Source organism: Oryx dammah, unplaced genomic scaffold (assembly GCF_014754425.2).
Source record: "Oryx dammah isolate SB20612 unplaced genomic scaffold, SCBI_Odam_1.1 HiC_scaffold_28, whole genome shotgun sequence".
Lineage (NCBI taxonomy): Eukaryota > Metazoa > Chordata > Mammalia > Artiodactyla > Bovidae > Oryx > Oryx dammah.
In genome coordinates, this window is record NW_024070212.1 from 564,461 (window position 1) to 581,227 (window position 16,767).

The 16,767-nt window shown below is 36.5% G+C and overlaps 1 protein-coding gene across 10 annotated transcripts in view; it reads right to left on the reverse strand.

Moving 5' to 3' along the window:
- Nucleotides 1–16,767, reverse strand: part of DCAF6 (DDB1 and CUL4 associated factor 6) — a 183,804-nt gene that overhangs the window by 59,367 nt on the left and 107,670 nt on the right. For 6 of the 10 annotated variants that reach the window (XM_040229940.1, XM_040229934.1, XM_040229932.1 and 3 more), the window contains 2 exons: nucleotides 9,531–9,701; nucleotides 1,837–1,896 (listed from right to left, as the gene is read on the reverse strand). In XM_040229940.1, coding sequence (XP_040085874.1) covers nucleotides 1,837–1,896; nucleotides 9,531–9,701 — 231 coding nt within the window. The remainder of the gene's footprint in view (nucleotides 1–1,836; nucleotides 1,897–9,530; nucleotides 9,702–16,767) is intronic. The other 4 variants (XM_040229938.1, XM_040229937.1, XM_040229936.1 and 1 more) reach the window with 1 other exon arrangement.

The window sequence follows — 16,767 nt, forward strand, 5'->3', positions numbered from 1 at the left end:
GGGGAGCCTGGTGGGCTGCTGTCTATGGGGTCGCACAGAGTCGGACACGGCTGACGCGACTTAGCAGCAGCAAGGGCAAACAGTTTAAAAGTTTTAGGCAAGTGAATAACAATATGCTTAGATTTACATTTTTAAAAGTTTACTCTGCCTGGAGATAACAGATGCAGCCTGACAGGATGTGAGGAGACCAGTTAAGAGGTTACTGTATTAGTCCAGGTGAGAAAGACAGCAGTGGGGAGTTTCAGTTCACTTTTATAGTAGACGTTACCTCTAGGTGATAAAACCCTGTAATGTAGAAGTCCCCAGTACATTAAAAGATGTACTGCTGAATAAAAAGGCAGGTAAAACCTCGGGACTTCATTCATTCGGATATGCTGTCGTGAACATTTCTGCTCAGAGAACTTCTTACCAAGTTACACTGATGATGGTCTATCATCAGGCAGCTTCTGCCAAGCCTACTCAATATCTGACCTTTTATATAACATCTCCACTCATAACTAAAAGGCAAATATGCTTTACATGGCCCAAAAAATACTCCTGATTTCTGCGCCCGAACTAGCTTACCCTAGTAAATGGAATCGTTTACCCAGGCATTGATGGCAAAAATCTGGGAGCTATCCTTTATTCTCATTTCTTTCTGTCATATGTCATAACATATATAAATTAATTACAACATAAATATAATATTTGACATAATTCCATGGAAAATTTTCTGTAAGATTAAATAAAATATGAATTTGGCTACAAACTCTTCAGTAGTATTTACATTCATATAGCCTTACCAAAAAAAAGATTATTTGATTAGAGAGCAATTCTAAACAGTAGTACAATATATTATATATAATATTATAATTGTGTTTTACACTTTAATCATTCTTTACTGTTAATACCTCTACAATAAATGTATAAAGATAAAACACGCATAATTTCTTAGTTCTCAGATTCACTTATGAATTCATTCATTCTCAAGAACAGAAAAACCTATAGCAAATATCTGCCATCTCAGGTCTATAAACAATAATTTAAGATCAGATGTACAGAAGGAGTTTTCTAATTTGTTTCGGAATTAGTTTTTGAATAATTCTCCAAGAAGACAGTTAAAATTAAATCTATTTCATACTAAATAGGTACTTCAGCAGTATTTCATTTCCCCAATGACAAATGAGTCACCCTACATATGTAAACTTTTAGCCAACTAAAAGTTTATGGCTTTGGGGCTAAGTTACTTTTACATTCTTGAAAAATATTTATAAAATCTACTTCATCAACCTCTGCTCAAGGCTCCAGAGTGGACTGTATACCTCTCCTACTTCAGAAGGCAAGTGGACGTGGAAGTTATTTTCCCTTCTGATTGGTGACTTTGGAGCTTATCTCTGCATTGATAATCGTATTTCTTAAAGGTAAAGCTACCTAGAGGTCGAGCATCAGACAAGTGAGACATAAAACCAAGTGTTATGACAGCAATGTAGTAATACAGAACATTTTTATGCTCAAGTAACTTTTCTAAAAGTAGCCACTAGGTAATATGCTAACCTCACACCCACAGTTATACAATTTTATGACAGCTAGAATTTGTAAAAAGGGATCTTTTTTATATACATATAATACTGTTATAGGAAGAGATTTCAAAGAAATTAGCTTACCCAGAAAGTAATTTGTATAGGCCAACGAGGCCCTTTGGGCATAATACTACCTAAGATAATTTAACCCACAAAACACTGACTATTAGACCATAGATCACAATGAAATGCTATGAGAAAGTGAGAGAGAGCTTGGTTTATGCACTGCAATAAAACTACGGCTGGATGGGCATAGCGCATCTCCTGTTGCACGCACCCTGTTGCTCGTCAAGTGACATGGATCCAAGCTGTTTGTTAACCACAGAAGAAGGAGAATCTGAAACAAAAATGAGATTTTAACTTAAAAGTAAGCAGCAGAAAACTGCACAGCAATGTCATGATCATCTCTAAGCTTAAGAAACAAATGTATAATGGTGGGGAATAGAAGTAAGTACTGTGGCGTATTTCCCAAGCAGTGAGTAAGCAAGGCCATGTGCTTAAGATATGTTATTTCAGGCAAGCATTTAGTAACTTTGAGAATGAGTTGAGAAAATGTTCTTCTACTTCCATGCATATACTTTTTATCAAATTCATTTAGCACAGGCACAAGGCGCAAGGTAGATAAAACAGAAACAGAGTATCTCCCTCACCAAAAGAAAGACTCCTTGTCTTTCTCAAACCCTCTTTCCAGCTCCTTAAGATGGCTTTATTTTGGATTGGAGGATTCAAAGCATGAAATGAAATGCTCACTACACTTAGCTAGATGTTATCTTGAGTTGAAAAAGGAACTCAAAGACATAAGACAAGGAAAATGGTTTATGAGAAATATTTAATGAAGTAATTACCATTACAGAAACACAGTAACTTTTAAAAACTCTATGGTATGTGGTGAGTATTAAAACTGCACTGTGAAGCCTTTGGTTTCTTTAGGTGCCTGGTGAGAAAAGGAAAAGAAAGGCAATGAAAAGGCTTACACTTTGGGCTTCATGCTTTCTAGCTACCGTGGCTTCAAACATAATGTTTTATTTTTACCCTTCAATACACCGAGTTTCTATGTAAAAGAATTTGTTTTATAAATAAATGGGTTCTGTTGTTTGAAAAACACTCGTATAAAGTTAAGGCAGCATGAGGAAATGGAAAAAGCACCAGTCTAGAATTAGTCAGTGTTGATTCCAACTTTGGTTTTGACAATAACTTAGCTGTGTGACAGAGGACAAGCCACAATATTTCTAGGTCTAACACTCTCCTTTCTTCCTGGTCATTCCAGAGATCTGGTAACTAAGAAAGGCATGAGGGAACAGAAAGAGGTGGCTACTATTACTGGCTTGGGTTCCAATGTCCTAGTAGAGCTACAGGAAAAGAGAAAATGTGGATAGCGAGCATACATAGCTCTCCACTAAATGTAAGAATAATTCCTAGTTTCTACCAGCCTATGCTCCAGTTCTTAGCAAATGTTGTTCATAGAACTCTGCACTTTTGACTGATCAGTAGCTATTTATAATGACACATTATTCTTCCCATGGTAAGTATTTTGATTTATGAGTGACCATAACTCAATATGTTTTCTAATATATCCTTGATTGTTAGCAATTTTATACCACTTGACTGCTTGTACACTTAAAACTCTGAACCCCGCTACCAGGACTACTTGTATCAATTTCAAACTGTCTACCTTTTGAGGTAACCAGTTTGGTCATAAATTTTTATACTACTAGATTTTCATAAAGCATGATCATCATTTAAATAATAGTATCCTTATCCCTGCTTCATTAGAATATTCAGCTCAACAAATCTGTTGCTGTTGTTTAGTCACTAAGTTGTGTCCAACTCTTTTGTGATCCCATAGACTGTAGTCCACCAGGCTCCTCTGCCCACGGGATTCTCCAGGCAAGAATAGTGGAGTGGGTTGCCATTTCCTTCTCCAGGGGATCTTTCTGACCCAGGGATCAAAGCCACACCTCCTGCAACGGCGGGCATTCTTTACCTCTGAGCCACCAGGGAAGCACCAACAAATCTGTACTGAACAAAAAAGAAAATGGAATGATGGCAATTTAATTGGTTCCCTAATCTAGTCATGCTTGACTTTCTTTTATAAGACTTCTCAAATATCAATTTCTGAGTTAGATACAATGAAGAGCAGATGAGTCAATCTTTGGAAAAAAACAAAATTATATTCTTTAAGAAAAACAAAAAAAGTGAGTCAGTGAAATAAATATTGGAAAGTCTTCCTAGAAAGCGTCTTATGAAATATTTTTTATCCCTCTGGATCCGTTATACATTCCACTATACTCTTCTTAAGAACCTGAGAACAACTTTCCATGCAATCTTTTTACAAATATTTAATTTTTTCACAAATATTATGGAATGCACAAATCTTATGAAATAAAGTGCATCTTACACAAGTTTTTAAATAAAACACATTGAGAAAGGATCTACAATGCTGTCATCTCAAAGAATTGTGTATTTTCAAACTCTTGAAGTATTTAATTAATGAAACTTAGGTTAAGGCACAAAGATAATGTTAAACTAAAAGGTCTTCCTTCTGGGTTTTACAGTCTGTCCAGATGTTATATGTATCTGGGGAATAATCTTTCTTCACATGTTGAAGACCAATTTTTAAGAAGAAATCCTTCTTGATCATTGCTTCCATTCTATTTTTAATTTTGGGTACTATGCAACTGTTTTTGAAAGGATTACTTTCCTGTTCATAAACATTTGAAGTAAAATGTTTCTGTATCACTAGATATTCATAAATATAATAACTATAACTTCTAATTTACAGAAATACTTCCAAATATTAATATAATAATCATCAGAATATCTAATATTTTTCAAAAATAAGTGTTAATTCAATGCTGATTGCTTCAATGTTTACATACTCTACTTCAACTCTCTGTGAAGTATCTTCTAGAAAGCACTATCACAAAATAAAAATTGACTATATGGTCCCATGATAATTTATTATAAAATGCAGTACAGTTGGTCAGCTTATTGCCAGTCTCTTAATTTATTATTTTTAAAGTAGAGATAAACTTTAAGCAAAAGCTCCTTCAGTCTAAGCCAAAGTGCCTCATGCCTAATTACTATATATCTCCAAACATTTCATGTTCTAGTTTTAAGAAAATTCTTTAGCCCTTTGACACTGAAACTTTCTTAACTGTATGAAAAAATAAAGAATTATAATTTAAACAACAAAGACTCTAGTCAGACTCCCTGGGTTCAAATCTGGCTCTTCTACTTAGTAATATTGTAATCATGGGCAAGTTATTTAACGTCTGTAAGTCTCAGTTTCTCCATCTGTAGAATGGGGAAAATTATGGTATCTACCACATACTGTTCTTGTGAGGATTTAATGAGATAATATATGTAAACTACTTCAATAGCACATAGGAAAGGGTCAACTAATGTTATTACTTGCTTGTTTTTCTCAAACATAGTGTTGAATGAAAAATAATAATTAAAGGAAAAAGAAAAGAAAAATGATGATAGGATGCTGTTCTGAAAAACATGGAGCACAGTCCCATGTTTAAAGTTCTAAGCGACCCATCACTGTGTTGCTTAAGACCCTATCATTTAAAGTTGCTGAAGAGTACTTGCAGAACTAAGTCAACATCACATCTAATTCACTAAACGCTCATGTTATAAACACTAAAACCGTGGGTCAAATGCATCCACTTGAGAAGTGCTACATGTAACTGACAGCGTGGACACTGTGATGAACTGGATGTTGCACAGAAGACTGTTTTCAGAGGACTGGGCAAATGCTGATTTTTTCCAATATGGCTCAGTTTTGAAAAGCCCTTTAAAATATTCACCAATGTTTCATACCCTTTACGGGGTATAAAAATTACTTTTTTCTTTTCCAATTGGCAAAACCGTGCCATAAAGTGAAAAAACAGTTCCTACCTGACACCCTCTCTAGGCTGGCTCCATGCTCCAGTGGGGCTCTGTGGTGGTTGGGCCAGTACCAGCAGACTCCACAGGGTGTTGTCACTCTGAGCAGGAGCCAGCAACCCATGACTTCAGGGGACCTGAAATGGAAAAAAAGAGCTGGGTTTAAAATCAGCCATATGCTGAATGCCTCTGCCACAGCTGTTCATGGCATTCGTCTGAAAAACATACATACAGCTCATTCAAAACCCTGAATACTATCAACCTTTCATGGTCGGAATATGAGGATATCTTCAGGTATTAATAGTAAGTTAAAGCTATTATAATTAAGATAGTCCAATATTATGTGTACTTTCCTATTTAGGAGTATAAAAACTTTATACAGTATTCTCTATCCCATCCTTATGCCACGCTAACTAAAGAAATCAGTAATCGGGAAACTGAGGCATAAAGCAGCCAAATGACCTGCCCAAGGTCATTTTTCATAAGGCCAGGAATAAGAACTCAGCCAGTCTAACACCTAGACAAGTGATCTGATGAAAGTAAATTCATCTCTTTATGATTAAAAAAAAAAAATCACTGAAAGATTAGAAACAAGTTGTGATGTATTTCCTGCAAGTCTAAAAAAAGTGCACTTTTTTAAAACTAAAAATGTAAATATTTTATAGAAATTTACACTAATTTTGAAAAATAAAATATTAGAAACTAGCTATGAATAATTATCATTTACAGGTGTCAAAAATTGTTTTAGAGCAGTGGTTTTTGAATTGTGCTTCTGAGAGCAGAGGTGGCTTGGAGGCGGCAAGAGGGACAAGGAATTAAGCTGGCATTTCTTAACACTCTTCTTTATGTTCAACCTCAACAGTGTCATTTATGTATTTTATATTAAAACTTCCCCATGAAATTCTAATTTCACAGCTGAAAAAATGGGAGGGGAGAATTGTTTAAAATGTATATTAACATCTATCTTATACAGCTCATTTTAAATACTGCTTGGTACCTTGGAGAATTGTTTAAAACATATGTTACAATCTGTCTTATACAGCTCATTTCACAGTTTGATGCCTTAGAATGGTGTTTTAGTCTTCAATTGCCAAGAAATATTGGCATCAGACACGTTCTCATTTGACCCCATTAAAATGTAGACTCTATAAAATGGCTTGAGGGTTTGATGCCATTTTCCTACAGAAATTAAGTATTAGGTAGCTTCATCTAACACTTATCCTGTCACAAAATATTCTCATGAGTCCTATACTTTGAAAAGAGAATGAAATATTTTCAGACAGTGTAGTCACTCAGAAATTCTGCATTTGTTAAAATTTCTTGGTTTCCAAAATTACATTAATGTCTCCTTTGAATATCTTATACCTAAAAGGCTTAAACAGGTGAGATGATGATAGAAATATAATTTACTGATAGTATCATCATTTGCTGACACTATGAGGATATCAAGACATAATGGGAAAATGTTTTATGAGAACTGAGCATTTTTCTATTGTTAAAAAGTTAAAATATAGAACGCTAATTTTCTGCTAACTATATTCATGATTTTAGTAGTAATATCTAGTATGAATGAATGGATCAATTAATGCCCATAATATACACATCCAAAATTGTATTCATACATCATGAAATGTAGGAAAATGTTTTGTGAGTTGTTGTTCAAATACAACCAATCTCCCTGCTGAATTTCATAAATTTAATTTCTACTCTGTATTTCTATAATTTGGATGTTCCAAAATGAAGAATTTTACAATAAGTCAACTCATCTTTCCTCCTTTTCAAGATTTACTAAATGGACAAGATATTCTTGTAACAAACTAACAATACATTATTCAGCTGTTCTTAAAACGTTTTTTGTTACCGAACAGTGTTCCTGACATGTGAAGAAAGAATAAGATAAAAGTAACGCTAGCAAATGAACCTAGGGCATGTTACAGGTTAGATTACTAGTGGTCTTATATGAATGCTATGTCAAAAAGCATATGGCGTATACATATAGAACATATAGACCAAAAGCATACAGACGTATACAAAAAGCATACAGACATATACAATCCATCTCACACTGTAAGGGAAGAGAGCAAACATACATTGAATAATAGCACTAAGGGCTTCTAATATTGGTCCATGTGGGCAGCCTCAGGGACCCAAGCAATTTGTTCAATAACAAAAAATAAGATTAATGTGTTTCTCAGCTTCAAAACTGGCAAGGTGTCTAACTCAACACTGGTTTTTCAAAAATTACCACAAATGCACTGGTTATCAAACTAGTTATTATTTAATAAGAATGATGCTAAGAGTGGGGAAAACAGCATCTTATTTCACAAAAAACATATAACCACCCTAAAACTTTTTGATTCTAAAAAGAACTGGTCTCAATTCAAATTGATGAATTAGATATAGAGACTCAGTGTCAATATTTTCCTAATGTCCACAGTGTACATTTCTCTACCAATAATGTACGCAGTTTTGTTTTATAATCAAATTCACTCTAATACTGGGTTTGTTATCTGCTCAATTTCAGTATTTTAAAAATATTTATACATGTAGAGACATTTTCTCTTCCTTATTGTTTTATATGTTGTATATTTTCACTTCTAAAACCCCTGTGCTAAGCATGTGTGTGTGCTCAGTCATGTCCCTCCCACTCTTTAACCCCACGGACTGCAGCCCACCAGGCTCCTCTGTTCATGAGACTTCCCAGGCAAGAATACTGGAGTGGACTGCCATTTTCTTCTCCAGGGGATCTTCCTGACCCAGGGATCAAACCCAGGTCTCTGGCATTGGCAGCTGAGTTCCTTACCACTGGGCGAACAGGGAAGCCCTGTGCTGTACAGCAAAAAATCATAGCAAATGTCTTAATACTAAATGTTACAACTCTAATCTATTCAAACTTTCTTATTAATATATGGGGAAAAGATTGCTCTATGGTTAAAAAAAAAATGAGTGAGAGAAAAATATCTTTGCTTCACTGATATTCTATTTATATAACAGCAAGTTAAAAATCAGGTCCATAATTTGTTCCAAACATCATGTCTATACTGCAGTTATTTAAATCTATTTTATTTCACCATGGTATTGTATAATATGCTTTTTGTTACCACAGCACTTAGTGGAAACAGATATTTATTTATAAAGAAGAGGTTATCCAGTTCTAACAATATACAGATTAATCCAAGTAATTTAGTCAGAGTTCTCAAAGTAATTAACTCCCAACTCATCACTCCTTAGAGTGGCAAAATAAAGTATGTCAAAGTAGTAAATTACACTAGTATGACAGCACCTACTACAGTAACTATAGTGTAGGATGTCTATTTATTATCCTTCTTGAAAGAATTAAGTTGACAAATTATTTTATGCTGTGTCTTTCAAGAATTCTTCCAGTAGATATTTACTGAGCATCATGAGCTTTTTGGCTATTAAAAAAAAGTGAGCCACTAAAATACTCAATGAATTATTACTATCTTATCAAAGTTTTATATATTAAGAACAGGAACATAAAACCAGAATATTTTTCCTGTCCCACATATGAGAAAGTTGATTATGTGTAGGAGGACTATGAAAGCAAATATTGAAAATTTTCAAATGATTACAGAAGCAGATTATTGGCCAAAATCTAGCATTACTATGCTTATGTGGTAATAGAAGTACTGGTTAACTTTTAAAGCAAAACAAAAAAAAAAAAATACAGAGGAGGAGCTAGGAGCCATAAGCAAAGATATCATTTGGACACACAGAAAATATCAATAGAAACATCAATGCAGGCTCCAAATTCACTAGATTATTAGATGGGGTAGCTCATTAACTATAGAAGTAATAAATATTTGTCCTTCTCTAAAATTACAAACAAAATAGATTATTTTATATTCACCTCACTAGCAAGTGCTGTTGGCAATCTGTCCTTCTAGCCATGTGATAATAAATTTCACCATATACTAGAAATGAAGGGAAAAGCTTCAGGCGCATCAGCTTTCTTTGGAAAGGGAAAAGAGAAGCATCTTATACACAGCAGCAGTGTTAAAAACAAACAAACAAAAAAACTCTACCAGCTGCTTAAGGACACTTGATATTAATAACCTGAAGTCTGAGGGTCCTGTGAAGAGCCCTCATGAGAAGACTGATCAGAAGTGGAAGGCTGTTGCTGGGTACGCGCAGCTAGCTCCTGCTGCCTCTGCTGCTCAGCCCTCTTAAGCCTCAGTTGTTGCAGGCGCTTACGGAGCAAAGCTATCTCAGGCCCCCTTAGAAATTCTGATACAGATAGGAAAAGAAAGATGAAAAGATAGTAATAAAACAGAAAATAGTAAGAATACAATCATACTTTAAAGAGAGAAGGGTATAAATAAAACACATCTCACAGAGGAATACTAAAAGCAAACTACTCATAAAAAATTACTGATCATTAAATTATGATACACTACACACACTTATATACCCAAATGCTTCTGTTTAACTACAATAAGACAGAGTTCTCTAAGAATATTTATGTAGTTACATAGAGTGTAAGTAAAATCTTTCATAGCAAAACATTTAAAAGTGAACGTTCCTTTCCTAATTGCATCTCCTTTTACAACAATTAGAAAATATCAGTTATCTCATTTAACCTATATACAAAAGCTACTTTACAAATTTCAATCAGATAATAATTAAGATTATGAAAAAGTTACGACAGTTGGAAACAATTCTTGAAATTTATTAGTAGAGAGCCCTTTAAAAAGTAAAAGCTACATATTTTTTAGCTAAAATGTTTTTTATATTAGACTTATCATTTACTTTTTAAGATGAATAATATTTACATAATCTTTAACATTTTCTTACACTTCATCTGAAGCAGTGGCCATAGCTAAAAAATAATATAACATGAAATTGTGCAGAGAATGTTGAGGACCTAACTAAGTATGAGGCATTGTTTTAGGTTCTTGGGATAAGTAAAAATTGAACCAAAAAACAGTCCCTACTGGTGTGTTCTGAGAAAAAAACATACAACAGTGTATTTGTATGTGTTTCTATGTGTCAAGTGAGGATAAGTGCCATGAAGTAAACTGGGCAGGGTAAGATAGGGGTGACGAAGATAGAGGGGGACAGGCTGCTGTTTCATATATGGTCATCATGGAAGGATTATTCTCCTAACATGACTTCTGAATAAAGACCTCAAGGATGTAAGGGAGTAACCCACATGGCTATCTGGAGGAAAACTGTTCCAGGCAAAGAAAAAGGTACAAATGCTCAGAAGGGGAAGTGTATCTGGATGTGAAATATATATATATGTTACAGGTAATGGCAGAAAAACTTGCTGATAGCTTGGATGTAGAGTGATCCCAACGTTTTCAGTGTAGATAACAGGAAAAATGAAGTTGCCATTTATTGTGACAGGGAAGAGCAGAGGAGGAGGAAGTAGTACTATATATATCTACTGGTTAAAATTCACCAGTAAATCTGGATGTCAATGACGATCTTGGAGAAGGAAATGGCAACCCACTCCAGTGTTCTTGCCTGGAGAATCCCAAGGACAGAGGAGCCCGGTGGGCTGCCATCTATGGGGTCGCACAGAGTCGGACACAACTAAAGCGACTTAGCAGGAGCAATGACAATGTTACTTTCAGTCACTGAAAAAGTAAAAATAAAGAAGTCTAAGAAATAAACTGAAGGGAAGAACACCAAGAATAAGGAGAATGCAAAAAGGAGATTGGAGGAGTGAGTGAACCAAGTTCTGTAAGTTCAGGGATCAAAGTGTTTCAAGAAGGATAAAGTTAGCAGCTGTGTCTGCTGATACAATGAAAAAGACACTAACCAAGAACTAACCACAAAGAAAATGGCTTGACAAGAGCCATTTCAGTGAAGTCACAGAGGCCAAAACCTGACTGGAACAGATTCAAGAGAAAAGGGAAGTAAAGAAGGAGAGGGACAAAGCATATGTACTTTTCCCAGAAGTTTTGCTGTGAGTGGGGAAAAGAGAAACTGGCTGACCGTTGGTGGGAGAATAGAATCAAGGGAGGTTTGCTTTAGTTTGAGACAGACTACGTATGTTTGTATAGTGACAGACATATACTTAATTGGGAAGAGGAGAGAAGATAAGAAGAAGAAGTGGGCAACTGCAGGAATGATGTCCTTGAGTAGACCAAAAGAGATGAGCTGCAGTAGATAAGAGGGAAGTTGCCTCTTCATAAAAGTTGTCACTTCATAAAAATTTCATCCACTCTAACAAAGTGTATGGTAGAAATTAGTTGTAGATTTGATGTAGGGAGTACATGGAATTTCTCTCAGTGACACAGCAAATTATATAAATTACCAAATAACTTTCAGTTAGTCAGTTCAGTTCAGTCACTCAGTCGGGTTCAACTCTTTGTGACCCCACGGACTGCAGCATGTCAGGCTTCCTTCTCTATCACCAACTCCCGGAGCTTGCTCAAACTCATGTCCATTGAGTCAGTGATGCCATCCAACTATCTCATCCTCTGTCATCCGCTTCTCCTCCTGCCTTCAATCTTTCCCAGCATCAAGGTCTTTTCAAATGAGTCAGTTCTTTGCATCAGGTGGCCAAAGTATTGTAGCTTCAGCTTCAAAATCAGTCCTACCAATGAACATCCAGGACTGGTCTCCTTTAGGATGGACTGGTTGAATCTCCTTGCTGTCCAAGGGACTCTCAAGAGTCTTCTTCAACACCACAGTTCAAAAGGATCACTTCTGTGGCGCTCAGCTTTCTTTATGGTCCAACTCTCACATCCATACATGACTACTGGAAAAACCACAGCTTTGACTAGACGGACCTTTGTTGGCAAAGTAATGTCTCTGCTTTTTAATGTGCTATCTTGGTTGGACATAGCTTTTTTTCCAAGGAGCAAGGGTCTTTTAATTTCATGGCTGCAGTCACCATCTATAGATTCTGGAGCCCAAGAAAATAAAGTCTGTCACTGTTTCCATTGTTTCCCCATCTATTTGCCATGAAGTGATGGGACTGGATCTTAGTTTTTTGAATGTTGAATTTTAAGTCAGAGTTTTCACTCTTCAGCTTCTTTGATATAGACTATAAGACTGCAAATTTGGTTTATTGTTTCAGAATCAATCATGCCAGAGATACTAACCTTTGTTACCATGTCCTCTATTTATAAAGAATTTTATTCAATTAGCAATTAAGATTTCACAATTCAAGTATAATCAGTCTTTTACTGCCAGTTCCTCCTAGAAAATTCTCCGTATCAAGTAGGATAGTATTCACTAACAAATAAATTGTAATGCTCAATATTATTCTGTCTTCTTTTTAAGTTTATACGTATTCTATAGTTATTGTCAGCATAGTAGTAACACTTTTAGCAATATAAAATAAAGCATTATTATGCAGCCATGAAGTTTGTCATTTTACTTCAAAAGAAATTACTATAAAGAGAGAGAGAGAACAGATATGTCAAGTTATGCTTAAAAAAAATCACAAAATATTTATCCAACTTCATGGCTGTTTCAAACCACCTCTCTTGCACTGGCAAATGTTTCATGGGGTGTGAGTCTCCATCCTTGACCCACAAGACAATGACCGTGTAGCAAATCTATTGTGGCAGGCTCTAAGTACAAGCAGTAATGTTCTGTAACTTGGAAAATTAAGAGTTAGTTATGATAATGTCATAATTCAATGCTCCCAGTGCCTTTCAAAGAAGGATTTGTTTGCTGACTTACAAGGCTGGTTGTATGTTTAAAAGTTCAAAAAAAAAAAAAAAAAAAGAAAAAAGAGGCTAGGGAAAGAAGTCATCACAGAGCTAAATAGGAAAGCCAAATTTTGAATTAAAATTCCAAGCAGAAATACCAGTCTGAGCAAATAGTACTGTTAGCAGTTTGAAATATTAAAGGCATGAAAGATACATATATATTACATTCTTTTAAAAATGTATAAACAAACATATACCATCTGTGATATGAATAAATGCTTGGAAACTTAGTCTTTGCTAACATTAACCAAAATCAAAAGTGAATACAACGCGTATCTTTGGGCTTAATATTAAAAAAAATAACAACAACAACAACAAAATGCTCAACAATGAGCCAGGAACTGCTAATGGGAAATTCGTACTTCCATCTCCTGATACTACTAACTCTACTCTCCTTGTTTTTAAAGAATCTAGGCAAGTCTCCATAATGACAATTCCTACTGATGTAAAACAACAATAAACTATAGGTAATCTCAGCCAGTAAAGAATCCACCTGCAATGTGGGAGGACCTGGGTTTGATTTGTGGGTTGGGAAGATCCCCTGGAGGAGGTCGTGGCAACCCACTCCAGTGTTCTTGCCTGGAGAACACCATGGACAGAGGAGCCTGGCGGGCTACAAACATGCCATGGGGTCGCAAAGAGTCAGAGACGACTAAGCAAATGAACAGAGCACAGCACAGACCCAACGAAAGTCCATCTGGTTGTAACCTCCAGTTCTGCCTCTCTTCCAATACATAGGATCTTTTGTCCTGGACACTGGATTATTTTTACATGTAATTTGGTGGTACTTTATCTGCTTGCTGTCAATCCCAACTTGCTCCTTTGTCCAGGTGATCCTTGGGTATTTTTCCTCCTAGAACAGAGGCAGGAAATAGATGGGTTCCAGGCTAGGTATTCGGAAAAGGCGATGGCACCCCACTCCAGTACTCTTGCCTGGAAAATCCCATGGATGGAGGAGCCTGGTAGGCAGCAGTCCATGGGGTCACTAAGAGTCGGACACCACTGAATGACTTTACTTTCACTTTTCACTTTCATGCATTGGAGAAGGAAATGGCAACCCACTCCAGTGTTCTTGCCTGCAGAATCCCAGGGATGGGGGAGCCTGGTGGGCTGCCGTCTATGGGGTCGCACAGAGTCGGACACAACTGAAGCGACTTAGCAGCAGCAGTAGCAGGCTAGGTATTTACAACTGGCCTCATGTTTATGTTTCTTGGGGCTAAAAAGATGGGCTTCAGGCTGGACACTTATAACTAGACTCCTGTTTGCATCTCCTGAGACAGGAGGTAGGTTAGATATTTACAACCAGCCTCCTTCAGAAACAGATATAACAACAGAAATTGGGTAAATAGCCTAACTTTGTCTCCTCGAGGACACTTTAAGACAATAGCCATGGCAGAAACAGAGAAGGGCTAAACCCTGTTGAGGAAAAGATCAAGAGATCGAGTATTATCCATCCTTGGGGCAAGGGAGACATTGCACATGTTCAAAAAGGCTCCTCAGGGGTCAAAACGAGGGGGTACCAACCCATAATGTGTCATGCCACAGGTGACCCACTGGCCTCTGGGCTGGAAATCATTTTGGAAAAAATTGTGCACGTGTGTTGGAGAGGGTCCTAAAGAAGGTCAGATGTGGAAGAAGAAACCAGGTAATCGGCCAAAGATAAAGGCCCGGAAGCACTGCTCTATGTAAATGATTTAACTCCCTCTTCAGGAAGTTAGCTGTGCTCCTCCACATTAGGGAGATGCCCACACCCCTTCTCTCAGGGCGCGCATCTCTGCCTTACTTCTAGTCTAACTAGACCATTTCTCTGCCTGCTCTCTCACTTGTTGTGCTGTGTCTCTAATAATAAACTTTGTACCTGTTTTAACAGTTTTGCCTCCATGAGAAATGCATTTTTCAATGGGGGCAAGAGCCAGGGAAAACTTGCTTCTAGCCGGTAGCCCTTTGCTGGTCTGATGGTTGGAATTTCTGGTTTTCATCCAGGCTTTTTGTTGTTGTTGTTTAATCATTAAGTTGTATCCAACTCTTTTATGTGTAGCCCACCAGGCTCCTCTGTCCACGGGATTTCCCAGGCAAGAATACTGGAGTGGGTTGCCATCACCTCCTCCAGGGGATCTTCCTGACACAGGAATCAAGCCTGCATCTCCTGCATTGCAGATGGATTATTTACCACTGAGTTACCAGGGAGACCAGGCTACACACATTCAATTCCTGGGCAGAGAACTAAGATCTCACTTCATGTCACCATTCACTGCTACCTCCGAAATCAGAAGTGGTCGTTCCTCTACTGATTTACAAGTTCCTCTGATCTCCTCTTTAGTTTCCCCAAAGTGTTCATTAACCTAATATTTCCACTTTTTTCTACTCTCTAAATTGCACATATCTCATCTGACTAGACCCTGACCCTTTAAAGGAAACTGTAAACTGGATTATCTGAGCTTTGAAAAGTTTGCTTTGCTATGCCATACAAGAGTTTTTACTTTCCCAGAAATTTTTCAACAGAGCTCAATTCTGCCATAAAGATTCTAAATAGACCTAAATAAATGTCAAAACCTGAGCCAACACAGAAATCTGTAAATAAGCAGGAATCCACACATAAGTCATTATGTACTATCATAAAAAAAATTCAATTCTCATGGTCTGCTGCTGCTAAGTGGCATCAGTTGTGTCCAACTCTGTGCGACCCCACAGATGGCAGCCACCAGGCTCCCCCATCCCTGGGATTCTCCAGGCAAGAACACTGGAGTGGGTTGCCATTTCCTTCTCCAATGCATGAAAGTGAAAAGTGAAAGTGAAGTCGCTCAGTCATGTCTGACTCTTAGTGGTCCATTAATTAGAAACTCATGGATCCTCTAGGTGACACACTTCTCAAGGTGAGCCCCTCCAGACTGAATTTTTTATGTACTGATATTCCTTACCCAATCCAAAGAAACTACCTTCTCTTTCTTAAATTAAAATAAGACCAAAGGAGGTAATTAAAGTATAACACATTGGAATGACTGTCTCATTTAACACTCTCTCATTACAAGAAGCTCCTTACTTACCATGGGAAAAAATTACAAACAACACACAAAGGCTTAGTTTGAGAAACAACTAAAACTCATGTCTCACAGGCATTATTGAGAAAGAAAAAAATATTTTGTAGTTACTTTGAAATATTTTTTATAAATAAAATTATGAAGATATCATTTTAACTGTATATAATTTCAGCTCATATTCATATCTTTCTGGTCTTTAAATAGGTAATCTAATAACCATATTTCCAAAAGCACCATCTTTTGTTAAACATTCAAGAAAAGACCATGAATAATCAAAATGTCTAATCAGATTCTGTGCTATGTATATAGAATGTAGTTTCAAATAGTCTATGTGAATAAAAATAAAATTCAAAAATACAAAGGGTAAAGAAATTCAAATTTTAAAGAGAGTGACCAACTGACTTCAAATTCCACTTGAGTATATTATCTTCCTAATTCAGCTACAAAACTCAAAGCCCATCCAGCAGCCCCTCTAGACACACTATTCTTCAGGGAAGCACTTTATAGAGTCATGTCACTGTGGCTCCATTTTTTCTTCTACCCGTATTTATTTTTACCTGTCCTGATTTCATCATGTACCAA